General features: G+C 39.5%; 1 protein-coding gene and 1 long non-coding RNA gene across 2 annotated transcripts in view; one reads left to right on the top strand and one right to left on the bottom strand.

Moving 5' to 3' along the window:
• The window catches only part of LOC119120178 (serine/threonine-protein kinase BRSK2-like), a 156,456-nt gene that overhangs the window by 29,383 nt on the left and 111,375 nt on the right, over window positions 1-15,698 (bottom strand). Inside the window, exons 8-13 of the mRNA XM_037246821.1 lie at window positions 12,534-12,680; window positions 11,288-11,319; window positions 10,783-10,947; window positions 10,533-10,630; window positions 9,901-10,051; window positions 3,701-3,761 (exon numbers count right to left, since the gene is read on the bottom strand). Coding sequence (XP_037102716.1) covers window positions 3,701-3,761; window positions 9,901-10,051; window positions 10,533-10,630; window positions 10,783-10,947; window positions 11,288-11,319; window positions 12,534-12,680 — 654 coding nt within the window. The remainder of the gene's footprint in view (window positions 1-3,700; window positions 3,762-9,900; window positions 10,052-10,532; window positions 10,631-10,782; window positions 10,948-11,287; window positions 11,320-12,533; window positions 12,681-15,698) is intronic.
• LOC119120179 lies at window positions 733-14,546 on the top strand. The gene is made up of 3 exons (XR_005097479.1): window positions 733-742; window positions 8,417-8,421; window positions 14,465-14,546. It is a non-coding gene; the product is annotated as an uncharacterized LOC119120179 (long non-coding RNA).

The raw sequence follows: 15,698 nt of genomic DNA, 5'->3' as shown, positions 1-15,698 counted from the left end.
ATTAAGTTCATTTAAATCGCGTTTGGCCCGCCGCCGAGTCGGGAAACATCTAAAACAGCCTGGATCAGTGCTTTTGAGGACCGGGCTTGGGCACCCCTGGTCTACATGGTTCAATACAAACACACCAATTGTGTGAAATTAGTTTAAGCAGACTATTTGTCTATTATTGTGACTAGAAATAACATCAAGTGTTTTTTTTTTATAATTTATGCAGAAATCTGGGTAATTGCAAAGCGATCACACCCTTGTTTTTGCAACTGTATATTAGGACAAAAATTTAAATGAGGTAAAATGACACCTAAAAACCCAATACTGCAGGAAACTTTGTTTAAAGCAACATATAATGCTAGCACTGTTTCATTGTGAAAATTCATTTCGTTAGCAACCAAAGAAACACAATATTAGCAGCAATCAGCTTTTTTTTCCAGAAGCACTCTGAACCACACTTATTATTTCCTATAGTATCTCAACATCAAGGTAAAAAACGACTAGTTGCTAAATTCTTCAAGATACTTTCTTGTTTAATCATAAGCAGATGTTTCACACTCTTTCTGAAAACATTGCCATGTCAAGGTAAAAGTTACCCCATCTCTGATTGTGACACAGCATACACAGCCAGATTAAAAATGCGAGAATTTAGAAAAAGCAAGGTTATAATTTAATCATGTAAAGTGCATAGTGACAATTATAGGCCCATTTGTAGTTATGGGGAGGTGCAAGTCATGGAATGACACCATAGCACGTGAAAAGTCCATTGTCAACTTGCCAATAAAAAATGAAAACTGACAGTTTCCTCCTCTGAGTCATCAAACTGCACTGATCTTGGACTATAAATACACAGCTCCAAGCGTACTGAAACAACTTCACCACAAACACACTCGTACTGTTGTTCATTTCCACCTCATGCCACCCCACACTCCATCCTGCTATGGGATAAAAATAGCACACACAGAAAGCTGTGTTTGTTCTTTTTGTAAGTTAGAATGTTGCCATGTAAAACTGCTAGATATAAAACATTGTTCTGTCTATTCAATAAGCTAAGACTGAAACTATGAGTTATTGACAATTGGTAGGTCGGAAAATATTATGCAAAGGGACATATGCAACGATACATTCGGTTTGGGAAAGCCCTTATGGACTGTAGTTTTTCAGTTTTGCAATTCATTTTACATTGATCCCCTGCTTTATGCAGATGAAAAACCCTCCCTGTGAGGTAATATTTAGGTTTCACATTCACCCATACACAGTTGTTACTGTAATTGGCTTCAAAATGCAGCTCACAAAAGTGGGAAAAGGTAAAACATGGCCACTCGTGAGCTGAGGAGTTGAGTGACAAATGTCTGCAGATGTATTGGCTTCACTGGCTTCAACATTTAGTGAGGAAGAATTTTAATTTCACCACGGAATACATCAAGGAGGGAGTGGAAACGTTCTCCTGCCTGCAACACGTACTGTGCCACCCTACTTAAGATGCACACACAAATATAACTTGCACAGCATTTATTTTAGTTTTTTTAAGCTTTTTGCAGCTCTTTTCTGTGGCTGAAGATGTGCGGTTTGGTCACTTCATCAAAATGCTTATGTTGCGGCGGGCACATTTCAGCAATGTTTTTACTCCCAACCTGTATCACTATAACAGTTGGACTAAGAGTGGGTTGATTGGTCATGTCTGCTGTGTGCTTAAGCGGGAAATATTTTAGTTTTCGTATGTTTTTTAATTTGTCATTCATTTTTTTACCAGTTATTCATAATTAATGGGTTGGGACCCAAAAGCAGACAAATTTTGGGTGGGTCGTGGACAGCTAGTAACAAAATTGGCAAGTATTTGTCATACAGTGATCCCTCACCATTTTGCGCGTCACCTTTCACGAATGCGCTACTTCGCGAGTTTATGAGTGACGGGAGAACGCCGTTTAAATACACACTGCCTCTGAGAAATGCACTGCGGATGTGACTGAGTTCAAGCGCAGAAGGGGGCACGTGGCCACACGCGAGGGAAGAAGTTGCAGGAGTCGGTACACGTGACAATATCAAGTTTGTTCTTTTATTCACTGTAAATGTATAATACATGCACCGAACAGTGAGGGAATGCTTATTGAGGGAATAAGAAAGGTTTTTGTAGTATAGGTATCGGGGAGGGTTTAAAAAGCTTTATTATTGTGTACTGGACCACAATGCAACAAAAGATTCATGCGCAACCGTGATTCACTTTGGTTTCGCTATGCATGATGTCCCCTGGGTTAGTGTAGTATGGCTATTCTGAAGATGGGCACTTTGCATTGCTTTGCAAGGTAAACCATACTTCTAATTAAATTACAATACACCTATGCCCTGTAGCGGCCAACAAGAAACCCTACGTGTTGGGCATTTCAACACAGTGGTGTTTAAACTTCTAAATAATGTACACGTATACAGTAATCCCTCGTTTATCGCGGATAATTGGTTCCAAAAACCACCTGCGATAAGTGAAATTTGCAAATACGGTCACCAACAAGAAGTACTGGGCAGGCTAACGAGTTAGCGGAAAGATGCTAATTCGCGATCGTGCTAACACACGAAAACGGACTTCTAAAGGAATGTAAACGAACATTTGGAGCAATACTACATTGTCCTAAAGGTTAGACACATGTTTCCTCAATTTAGAAGTTTTATTTTGACTTTTAAACGTTTTTTCTAATTTGGAAAAAAAATTCCGCGATGTAGTGAAGCCGCGATAAACGAAACGCGAAGTAGCGAGGGATCACTGTATACCATATCCACTTTGCGGAATTTATTTTTTCGCGGGTGGTTCTGGACCAAATCTCCCACGAAAAAGGAGGGATCACTGTATTCAGATTTTCTTCGGATTAGTACTGAGGCATACCAAGTTCCCACATTGAATATCAAGTGTTTTGTAAGCGTCAGGAAAAATTGCTCTAGTCCAGTGGTTCTTAACCTTGTTGGAGGTACCGAACCCCACCAGTTTCACATGCGCATTCACCGAACACCTCTTTAGTTAAAATTTTTTTTTTTTTCAAATGCAAGACATAGATGTTTTTTACTGGTGCACAAAATGAGCCGTGCATAACCAACACCTTGTTCAAGTAATTTGAGACTGCATTTAAAAATGTAACAAGTATTTTCAGAAACTGTTTGTAACTCACCCGCCTTCCAGAAAATGCTTCATTGTCCTTAACGTCTATGAAATGGGTCGTGACTTTGAAACAACTGCCTTTGAACCACAGTTTTATACAGTTTTGTCACAATATTAGTCAAGGAATAAGAGGCAATTTACAATTTGAAAGAGTTGTCTTTGAATAATGGTTAAGTTGAAATAATTTATTGCATATCATTCACTGTACTACAAAATGCAAATTATGCTAAGCTCTGAGAACTCTGAGCGAGAAAAAAGATGCTCTATGAGCTAAACGTATCAAAAATGTACCAGAACGTGGCCCAAACTATGTTACCTGTACCCATCCATAACCATTTCAGGATTGGCGTGTTTTAAAACAAGAAAAGTCTGAAAAAAACGGTCAGGTTGTTAGAATTCTGGCCTATTTTACAGGATGATGATGAAGAGTGTAATTTATGAGCTGGTGATGAGTGGCTTCCATACAGTACAGTATCTGCATGTGTGTGAGCGCCATGACATGGCAGGGAAGCAAGTCAGTGAGGATACACTGAAGGAAACCAATAAGTAGCATGGACAGCCACTTACCCTTGGACTGCTGAGTGGACTGATGGACAGACCAGAGGACGCGCCACTGATTGAACGTGACCTACACACATACACACAATACAATGAAAGTCAGTACTCATTATTTATTCGATAAACTAAGACAGAATACAAGGCAGAAAGCACACAACAGGCAGATTTTTTTTCAATCGAAACAACTGATGGCTTGAGTGACATCTGGTCTCAGAACTTTGGAGCAGTGACTCATATAAGTATGAATGTTCAACTGTTAATAATCAGAAGCTTATGAGACTTTGAAGAGAGATGGCCATAGTCCAAGCAAAAAACTATTACACTAATTTATTTCTTTTTCTTTGTTAACGTTCAATATCCCATTGTTCTTTTCATTTTAATCTTCATGTACTGCTTGAATTTAACTCACCTTCTAAATGTAACAGAATAGTTGTGAAAAATTCAATTATGTTTGCAGTGTATGAAAAGCATTTGGGTTGTCATGTCATGTCAATCCATTTTCTAAAACAAACTCACAAACAGGTGACAACATCATGTGCGACTAGTAAGCACCACTAACAGGTCACACCTTTTTTTTTGAGGATGGGCCACGTGTAATCCATAATGAGAGCGGCACTCAACTCCCACAGGGCAACCAACACGGAAGCCACTTCCAAGGCCCCACACATTCCACACTCCAGCCTGGGTTTCATTCCCAACTTCAACACTGTAACACTTTTTTGCCATACACCGACAGGCAAAATGAAGCCTCCTTAACCACTGGGGTATCAGTAAACGATTTATTAGTGCTTTAGTAGTGCTTCATTCACATTTGCGCTGTATGGACACATGCTGTACAGTGGCAAGTATAGCAAATGAAATCTTGAAATGTATTTTGAAAGAATCTTCCAGTTTGGCAAAACTAAGCTTCATAAACTATTGAGGCTTTCCAGCCAATTAGTTTTCACATGTTTTTAAGCAATCATGCTTTATTTTCTCTATGGCGTCATCAAGCAGTAAGCTACAAATTTGTACTTCACGTACAGACAGAATAAAATAAGAATGTATTCTTAACAGTGTCTACAGTTTTAAACTGTCAAAATGATTGGGTATCAAAGCCGTTACCACGTTAAGTAGAGCTCCGCTCAACCAACTATGCCAGGAGTCTTAAACTCGCGGGCCAATTGCGACGATAGTTTGTGGCCCTCGCCTTAATATCAAAGTTTAATGTTAGTGTGGCCCACAAATTTGATATGAATGGTTGTGTGCGGTGCTGATTTGAATGTGTCTTTTTGGTAGCATATACGTACTTGTGCGAAAAGCTCTTTTCTACCTTGAACTTCAAGTCCAAATATAGGTTTAGACTTACTGATGAGCAACTTCAAGCTCTGCTGAATGTCTCAACTGCTTCCTCCCTCATGCCAAATGTGACTTAGCTATGCAAGAGGAAGCACTGCTAGGTCTCTAGCATCAAGAAGTAGGCAGAGGCCATGTTCAGAACAATGTTCTTTACAAGGTTAAGGAACTGTTAATACAGACATGTGAATAATAATACATTTCTTTTGTCAGCAACTATATGTGAATTCTTCAGTTTTCTATATCTGCTGTATTATTATTGTTTTCATTATGATCATTTTATTTACCGTATTTTCCGGGCTATAAGTCACTCTGGAGCACAAGTCGCACCAGCCATAAAATCCATAATAAAGAAGGAATATATATATATATATATATATATATTTTTTTTTTTTCTACTATATATATATATATATATATATATAAGTTGCACTGGAGTATAAGTCGCATTTTTGGGGGAAATGTATTTGATAAAATTCAACACCGAGAATAGACATGTCATCTTGAAAGACAATTTAAAATAAAAATGAATAGAGGCAACAACAGGCTGAATAATTGTACGGTATGCTATTGTTACATGACACAAACAACTAACTGAGAACGTGCCATATATATTAACATAACATATTAAGAGTTATTCAAATAACAATAGCATAAATAACATGCTAACAAGTTTACCAAACCATCCGTGTCACTCCAAATGACTAAATCCAACGAAATCTTCATCCTCTGTGTCTGTTTCAAACAACTCTGGAAGTAGAAGATGCAGCGCTTCCTCTTCTACGTTGCTCACGTCAGACTCATCGTCACTTCCAGGTCCAATTATTCCAGCCTTTCTGAATCCTGACACACAGGCCTAAAGCGCCCTCTTGCGGTTTAATGTGAAAATACCATGTGAAATGATATACCGTTTTTTTCCGTGTATAATGCGCCCCCATGTATAATACGCACCCTAAAAATGGCATGTTGATGCTGGAAAAAAGCCTGTACCCATGTATAATACGCACCCAATTTTTATTTATTTATTTTTTATTTTTTATTTTTTTTTAAGTCCCAATGATCGTCACACACGCAGGGAGGCAATGGGTCCCATTTTTATAGTCTTTGGTATGGTCTTAACTAGGCTGGATGTATTTTTTTTTGTTGGCGTTGATTTCTCCGACTGCCCATAAAGGCACCACCGCGATCAGATGAAAAGAGAGGAAAGTGACGTGCGGACATGTGAAAAAGGCGGCTCTGTATGGGAGAGACGTTGAAGAGGAATAAAAACACCCTTGGAAACCAAAACTTGCCCCTCGTCGTGACTCGGAGCCGCAACAAATGTTTCGGATTTGTGTAGGGTACATTGTGACAGCAAACGAGCAGGTGATCGAGCAAGCGTCTGATACGAGAGCATTGCGTTCGTATGGAGCGTGTTTGAAGTGAACAGCAGAGACGAAAGGAACAAGGCAAAGTGTTGTGAAATAAAATATTACCTGTAATACGCATTTTGTTATTTGCTGATTGTATTAAACTATCACATTCATTGTCAGTCAAGAAGAGAAGAGGACTATTATCCCTTCTTTGACGAAATGACCAGAGCACAGTACAAACACACTATTGTTCTTGTAACGTGTTTTGTATTTAAGTCCTGTCTGCCCCTCGCTCACCGTCGGATCATTGCATGTGTTACTGTCATGATGTCTGTTTGGTGTCTGTTCCTGTCTTTGGTAATGTCACCCTGTCTTTTTGTTCCACGTCTTTGTCGGTCAGTCCTGTTGTTGGTTTTGTTGTACCATGATTTTCTTTAAAAAAAAAAGGAAAAAAAAAAAAAAAAAAATTAAAAAAAAAAAAAATTAAAAAAAAAAAAAATTAAAAAAAATTTGTACCCATGTATAATGCGCACCCCAGATTTTAGGACAATAAATTAGTTAAATTTTGCGTATTATACACGGAAAAAAACGGTAATAATATGTTCATAATTTCACACATAAGTTGCTCTTGAGTATAAGTCGCACCCCCGGCCAAACTATGACAAAAACTGTGACTTATAGTTCAGAAAGAATGGTATTTATTACAGTTTGATAATTATTTTTCTTACATTTGATAACATTAAAAGTTTTTATCCGAGCCTAAGAAACCCAATGCGGCCCAGCCTCACCCCAGACTCTACCTCCGGTGGCCCCTGAACTATGCCAAACAAGCATATGTGCTACATAGCCTGCAACAGTAAACAAAACACATAATTGAAAACCTATAAGTGCTGGAACACTTCAAATATTCTTTTCTAACGTAGTGTGACGCCACAACTCGCCAACTAACTTTAAGATCACTAGAACCTGAAAACCACAGATGAGAAGATGAACTGGCCAGTATTTTTAGTTCTTCAGCTGTCTAGTTATTGTAGTTGTATGTCTGAAGACTGAGGTTCAAAACCCAGTGTGGGCAACCCCTCATCTCGCTGAGCTGCTTCATACTTGTATCTATTTACTAACTTTGTATGGCATGAAATGATGGCAAATACATTTAACACTGTAGCAGACCAAGCAGTGTATTCCAGATACATTTGTTGAAACGCCTGACACCTTGTGAAGGTGGTTGTCGTCGTCATTCTGCCAACACTGTTTCAATGTTTTTGGAAGGTGAGTGAATTTATCACTAGCAGATTCAGGCAAATGTTTACAAATTAGTACAACAGCCATTAATTGCTTTGGATGTACACACCTCTGAGTACGTCTGAAGAAATATGAATGCAAATAAATTAACAAAATACTGTATGCAGAGTGGGCAAAAAATGACACAACAATCAATGAACAACATTATAAATTCATAATTTATACTTCAATATAAGGTTAAGCAGATGCAGACAATCTGAGCAAGATGTATGTACTGTTTGTGTTTCCCCGCTTCATAAGCTTTTCAGGTTTTATTCATGCATCATTAACTTTTCATTTTCCTCCTTCTTGTCTTCCCTTCATTGCCAAGACACTTGCTCTGCTGATGTCTTTCAAGGATTTTAGATTAAACGTCCATGGACAATTTGGCTTTATTGGAAGTGAAAATTGAAAACAATATTTCATGATTAAATAAGCACGCATGCACGCACGCACACATACACACACGCACACGCACACACACACACACACACACACACACACACACACACACACACACACACACACACACACACACACACACACACACACACACACCATCATCAGCAAACATTCATGTCAACTTGCTAAATCTCCTCATTTGTAATGGTGCTGGTTTGCCCCTTTATTGCCTTGGATGGATGTTTTCACAATTGATGTCTGTTTATCTCTTCAGAAAATTACAGAAAAATTGCAATACCCAATTTCACAATTTGGGTTGAAAAAGTGAAGCAAAGGATAATAGAGGAAAAGACAGTAACAGTGTTTTGGCTGCTATGCCAAAAACAGGCATGTTTCAAGTGATGTACATTATTTAAAACATACACACTACATGGACAAAAAAAATTTGGAAGAATAGTTTTTCTGTAGTAAAAGTGCTTCTTGACAATATATTATCCATCAATTTATTTTCAATACCGGTTGTCGTCATTAGGGTTTGACTTTGAGTGAGAAGTCCAAGTCCAAAATACTGGACCCATCTAGTATAGCTATTTAGACATAAAGCATTCACACAAACAGCGGCAGACGTGCAAACCGCTCAGCACCATGCTGCCCAATAGTTCATATTCCATTGTAAAGCCTGCATTCATTCGATTTGCAAAAAAAAACATTCATTGCGGCAGAACTCTTCTAAAAAGTAATTTTGAATTTCTTCCTGTCTTCCTTACTGTAACTGTACTCTGTACTGTAATACCCCATTAAAGAATGCAAAAGAAGAGCTCAATAGCAGTTGTAGGAAAAAAGTTAGTTTTTGTGATAAACAGAGATTTTTAGAGTATTTTTATGAGACTTTAACAACAGAAAAATAATCATGAAATTCAGATTAAGATTAAGACTTTAATCACAGAAAAATAATCATAAAATTCAAATTAAGAGATGTTAAATTGACTAATCAATATAAAATATCATGAACAGAATGAACCAATACCTTTCTTCTTTGCTGCAGTTAGCGTTTGTGATATCCAAGCTTTTATCGAATACAGATTTGCTAAAAATGGGGGTAGATTAAAAAAAAAGAAAGAAAGACAGAAAGACTGTCACAAAAGGAATCCTCCTGTACAAGAATGTAACACTCATTCAACAAGCAAAACCTTAGAACAAATTGGGTAATATGAAATGAGGATCAATTGAAAATTCCTGTAAAAATCAAACAATCAATGGGATCAATAAGGAATAATATCAATCCATTGATTGCTGAACCGCTTATCTTATCTTCATGATAATAGGCATGGAACTCCCTGAACTGGTTGCACAATCATACCTAAGGACAATTTAGAGCGCTCAATTCACCTCCCAAGCATGCTTTTGAAATGTCATGTCTTGGGAATCTGAGAGGAAACTAGAGTGCTTGGAGAAAACTCAAGCAGGAACGGGAAAAACATGCAAACTTCGCACAGGAATGCTGAGGCCCGGAATCAAATATGACTTCTACACAGTAAAGCAGATGTGCGAACCAGACGACCATCATGTCGCCCATAACAATGAATAATTAGTTAAATTTTTAATTAACAATAATCTGCTACATCAGTGAAATCTGAGCAAAGTTGAAAAATAATGACAATTGCTTACCTATCAAATCAGGATAGAGATACAGATATTTCTTTTGATGAAGAAGGTTTGGCAGGTAATCAGGAGGAGAAACTCTTTCAATGCAGAATGCATCATAGTCTCACACGTTTCAGCATACATTTTAGAAACTTTGTAAATGATGTTGTATTGTCTCAATAAGTGATCTCCTACCTTTGACCATGAGTTGCCATGTCAATAGCTCGCCGTACTGGGACAGGTGATCCTCCCTCTGTGACGCTAAGCACCTCCATTGACTTCCTCTCTGGTCTCCGCTTCCCGTGCCGACTCAGCATGGGTGAATCCACACGCTTCCTGGGAGGGTCTGCTGAGCAAATTCAGAGTTCAATGAGTGAATAAGTAAGTAGTGTTTGAATTTTATTCATCCTTGATTGTTTGACACATCTTCAAAATGTAGAGTTTAGCAAACTTTGTGAGTGGTTTTGTGTTAGATATTAATATTATTTATAAATTGCGCTACAAGAATCACTTTAACCATTCAAGAAAAAAACTAATCAACCATTTGATTATCTTTCTGTATGCATAATGTACATGTAGTCAGACTTACAGTGAAGATTTAAACACTTAGCGGTTTGCCTAACTAATTTAATTGCCTGAAAATACACAAATAGGAAAATCCTTTAATGATATAATATGAACATCACAGTGGTTCAGAACAACAGACTGGGACAGAGTGACGTAGAGGTACTGATGACACAGGATGAAATTTCAAAGGTCATGAGGAATTTAAACCACTTCTATGCTCCAAGAATATTGTGTTTCTGTTTCTGTTTGGATGAACCTACCAATCTCATTGCGTGGAGGCAGGTTCTGGTCCTCGTGGCTTGGATATCTTTCCTTGCGGTCAAGGAGAAGGAAGTAGATCATCTTTTCCTGATTGTCACTAAAGAGAGGAAAGGCAAAGAGCAAGTGGTAAGTGCATGCTGGTATGACAATTGCTCCAACAACATGTCACATATTAAAACAGAGGGATTGGTATGCTGCCGCGTCAATCACTCCTATGACAAACAAGTTGTCCATCTGCTTCTCACGCACTCATCAGAAAGCAGGTCTTTGGTCAGCTTGTCCTTATCCCTGAAGCAGCCTAGAGAATGCATACTCTCCAGGACATCGGGGTCGATCTCTTCTACTGTAGCCAGCATCCTGATGGCCACTTTCCTGGGGACGGGTTGTTCGGGCTCGGGTTCATTCTTTCCAGCTCTATAACACAACATATAACACATACAGAGAAACTCACTCACCACAGCCCGAGAAACTGCTTTCGGTGTCAGTCATTAGCACAGATTCACTCTTGTTTTGCCTTGTCATGCTCAATAAATGACACCGAAATGCTGTTTACATGCACATGCGGGGTGCCATATAGTGGACTTATGTTGGAATTCTAAATTCTATTTAAATACAGTGGTAGGGTAGTTCAAAGTGCTTTAGGTCACATTTAACTACAGTAGACAACTTAGAAGCAGTAAAAAAATAGTGGTGCACAATCTCCATTAAAACTCAACACATTCATTGTAGATTCTGCTCAGGTTCGTTTACTTACAGGTACCATGTATGCTTCTGAATCTGCTCTAACTGCAACACAAGAGATAAAACAAAAACAATACATGAACCCAGACGGCACTGATTGAAATGTGTTAGTAGAAATAACTTGCGTGTTTTTGTTTCTAGTATATAATGCAATGAAAACATCTAATCACTTATGCTTCCTGTATTTTCATATTTGATCCTTGATAAAATTAACTTCATGATTTTTATAATGCAGCTGTCTGTAAATGATGTGTTTTCCTTTAATAACCTAAATGTAATGATCTGTATCCAACAACTAAAGATGTGCAAATTCGTTATCAACCCAGATTAACCAAATATAATTTGCATTGATGAACTTCACAAAGTGGAATTGTTAGTTCATTGAGCTGTTCGCCATACCATTCAAAGGAAGATGAGATTAGGAGAAAGCACTGCATCAAAAATGATTGGTTGGGAATGCTGTACTGTCAGGTTGAATTTAAATGGATATAAGGACAATACATCATTAAACATGCAAGGTTAAAAACAACCCAACTTGGGTTAAAAATTTGACCGACCATGAAATTTGCCCCCCAAAAAACATTTTCTTGCATAAAACAACCCAACAACTGGGTTGTTTTTAGTTTAACAAAACAACTCAAAGTTGACTCAATTGACCAACTTCCTGGGTCAGTCCAATTTTTAACCCAATTAAGGCTGTACCTAATTTCTCTAAAAGTGAATCCTAAATGTTTCATTTTTGTTGGGCCCTACACACTAAATGGATATTCTACTGAACAGAACATTATTTTTCCACTTGTACCTTGCCAGCAACATGAAAGCTGCTTATGAAGTGCATCATTTCAATATTTGAAAACCCATCAATTAATCTCCATAGGGAATGAAATATAAATACAATATTAAAAAAAGTGGGTGTAATATACTTTATTCATTTGTTTTTAAACCAGACAGAATACACTTTCCACGGAGGTTCTGATGCTAAATTGTGGGCTATAATGACAAAAAAGTATAAAACGAGAGAAGAGAATGTGCCTCTTCAAACACAAACATTTTTTGTCTTTTTTTTAAGTAAAAGTTAATTAAGAGCACAAAAAGGTTTGACTAAATTAATCCTATGCAAATCTGTTTGTTAAAAAATATTTGAGACAATACTTGCTGACCTAATATGCATTTGTTGTTGCTACTATATATGACCTTTGCCCCAGTTACAAACGAGCAGCAAGGCTGGATGATCAAGTTGCATACACTACATATCTTACCGTCAGTCTCTTGGAAGCGTCCACTTCAATCATCCCCTGAAGGAGATTCTGGCATTCCGGAGGAATGAAGTGAGGCATGTGGAAAACTCCAAGTTTCACTTTCTCCAAAAGATTCCTCAAGTTGTCGTCATCAAAAGGCAAAGCGCCCTGAGGTCAAAAGCAGAAAACTAAAATGAACTACGTATTACATGTACCGTAATTTTCGGACCATAAGTCGCGTTTTTTTTCATAGTTTGGGTGGGGGGTGCAACTTATACTGAGGAGCGACTTATATGTAAATTTCTTCAAAAACTTTCAAAAAATAAACGATAAACGAACCGCGATGTAGCAAGGGATTACTGTCATTTGAATTTCAAGGGATTACTGTCATTTGAATTTCAAGTGACGTCAGCAGCGCGGCGCGGCGGTTGTTTACAAAAAGGACAAAGATTCGAACACGGGATGACGAAGATGACGAAGGGCCCCACGTACTACCGGCATCATTAGCGGCTTTGTTTGTAAGTGACACGGAGGACGAAGAGTTTGAAGGATTTAAGGATTTGGAGTGACACAGAAGGTTTGAAAAACTATTATGGCTTTTACGCACGCCCGGTGCTACTCTACGGAGCTCTCTTTCACCTCCGTGGATGGAAGTTGGGGGCCGGTGCTCGGCCGGGTGGCTGTCCGGGGACGGTGGATGGGGCTCGGACATGGCTTTTACGCACGTCCGGTCCTATTCTATGGAGCTCTCTTCCACCTCCGTGGCTGGAAGTGTCACCTCCGGGGATGGAAGTCCACGCCGCCACACGCCGCCACACGCCGCCACACGCCGCCACACGCCGCCACACGCCGCCACACGCCGCCACACGCCGCCACAGGCCGCCACACGCCGCCACACGCCTGGAAGTCCACGCGGTGCTTGGGGCCGTGTGGTGGTGAACTATTTATGTTATAGTTATTTGATATATTTTATTTCGTGTAGCAACTTGTATATGTTTTTATCGTTACAGTTCAGTAGTTGTTGGCTCGTTGACCTCTTGTTTTGTTAAATAAAGAGCCGTTTACCAAACCCACGTCTTTCCTTGTACTTTGTTAACGCTCCAATATAGTTATAAACTAGATCTGTGGAATAACGACGAGGCTGACGTCAGGGCGCACGCGCGGCGTTGTTGATGAAGGACGAGGAATATACTAGATCTGTGGAATAACGACGAGGCCGACGTCAGGGTGCACGCGTGGCGTTGTTGACAAAGGACGAGGAATTTGATCGATGGATTTAATGATTTGGAGTGACACATGGTTTGATAATATTATTGCTTATATAATAGTTATTTGATATATAATTCATATATCGTTATATGGGCCTGTGGAATATTTTGAAGTGAGAAAATGTCTGCAGGGTCTAGAGCATTTTCTATTCGGGTTCCAGAGCTTTAGAATGCCCTACCAATGGATATTAGAACTGCTACCTCAGTAGAAACATTTAAGACACGTCTCCTTTCAAAAGCACATTAAGAATATAACCAGAATTGCGTTTTTTCACCTTCGTAATATTGCAAAGATTCGTCCGATCCTCTCGACCGGTGATGCGGAAACTATTATACATGCGTTTGTCACGTCGCACCTGGACTACTGTTATGTATTATTCTCCGGTCTTCCGAAGTCCCGCATCAAAAGTCTACAGTTAGTACAAAATGCTGCTGCAAGGCTGCTCTCACGGACAAGAAAATTTGATCACATTACCCCAATATTAGCCAACTTACATTGGCTCCCGGTCCATTTAAGATGTGACTTCAAGATTCTTCTATTAACCTATAAATCACTGCATGGCTTAGCGCCTTCATATCTCGTGGACCTAGTTGTTCCTTATGTTCCGTCTCGTAACCTTCGTTCGCAAAACGCTACTCTTTTAGCGACACCGAGGGCCAAGAAAATGTCTGCAGGGTCTAGAGCAGGGGTCGGGAACCTATGGCTCGCGAGCCAGATGTGGCTCTTTTGATGATTGCATATGGCTCGCAGATAAAACAAAATATTCTCACTTGTTTTAATCCATCCATCGATTTTTCACTGCGCATGTCCTGTTCAGGGCTGCAGGAGCAATTGTCCATTATTTTAATTGGATGATACTGGCCTACGTTTGCCGTTGCTGGGTAAAACAGGTAAACGCCCCGCCCCCTTTTGAATCAGTCTGAGACTGCGTCTGCTCGGTCATTAGCTCAAAGCTAACCCTTCGACGAAGAAGATGGCGAAAAGAAAAAAAGACGACGAGTATCGTACATTTCAGGACGAATGGACCGAAGAATTCGCCTTTGTGGAGAGAGCGGGTTCTGCGGTGTGTCTAATTTGAAATGACAAAATTACATCGTTGAAACGGTCGAATGTAAAGCGGCACTTCGACACGCGCCACGCTACCTTTGCATCAAAATACCCTGCGGGAGACAGCAGAAAGAAAGCGTGCCAAGAGCTTCTGAGCAGGGTGCAAGCTAGCCAGCAGCAACTCCGCGTATGGACCCGGCAAGGTGACTATAATTCGGCTAGCTTTGCTGGTTCTTTAGCAATAGTGAGGAACGGAAAACCATTCACAGATGGCGAGTATGCTAAAACGTTCATGCTGGATGTAGCCAATGAACTTTTTGATGATCTTCCGAACAAAGACAAGATAATCAAACGGATACAAGACATGCCTCTGTCGGCAAGAACTGTTCATGATCGTACCATCGTGATGGCAAACAAAGTGGAGGAAACGCAAGTGAAGGACATAAATGCAGCGCCGTTCTTTTCTCTGGCTTTGGATGAGTCAACAGACGTGAGCCATTTGTCGCAGTTCAGCGTGATTGCAAGATATGCTGTTGGTGACACACTGCGCGAAGAAAGTCTTGCTGTTCTGCCATTAAAAGGGTCCACAAGAGGTGAGGATTTATTCAAGTCTTTCATGGAGTTTGCTCAAGAAAAATGTCTACCTATGGATAAACTTCTCTCAGTGTGTACTGATGGTGCTCCGTGTATGGTGGGGAAAAACAAAGGATTTGTGGCGCTTCTCCGTGAACATGAAAATAGACCCATCCTAAGTTTCCATTGCATTATACACATGGAGGCACTTTGTGCTCAGATGTGTGACAGGCAGTTTGGCGAAGTGATGTCGCTGGTCATTCGTGTGATCAACTTTATTGTTGCCCGAGCCTTAAA

This window comes from Syngnathus acus, chromosome 3 (assembly GCF_901709675.1).
Source record: "Syngnathus acus chromosome 3, fSynAcu1.2, whole genome shotgun sequence".
Classification (NCBI taxonomy): Eukaryota; Metazoa; Chordata; class Actinopteri; order Syngnathiformes; family Syngnathidae; genus Syngnathus; species Syngnathus acus.
Note: the sequence above shows the minus strand (reverse complement) of the source record. Positions and strands in the feature narration are given on the sequence as shown.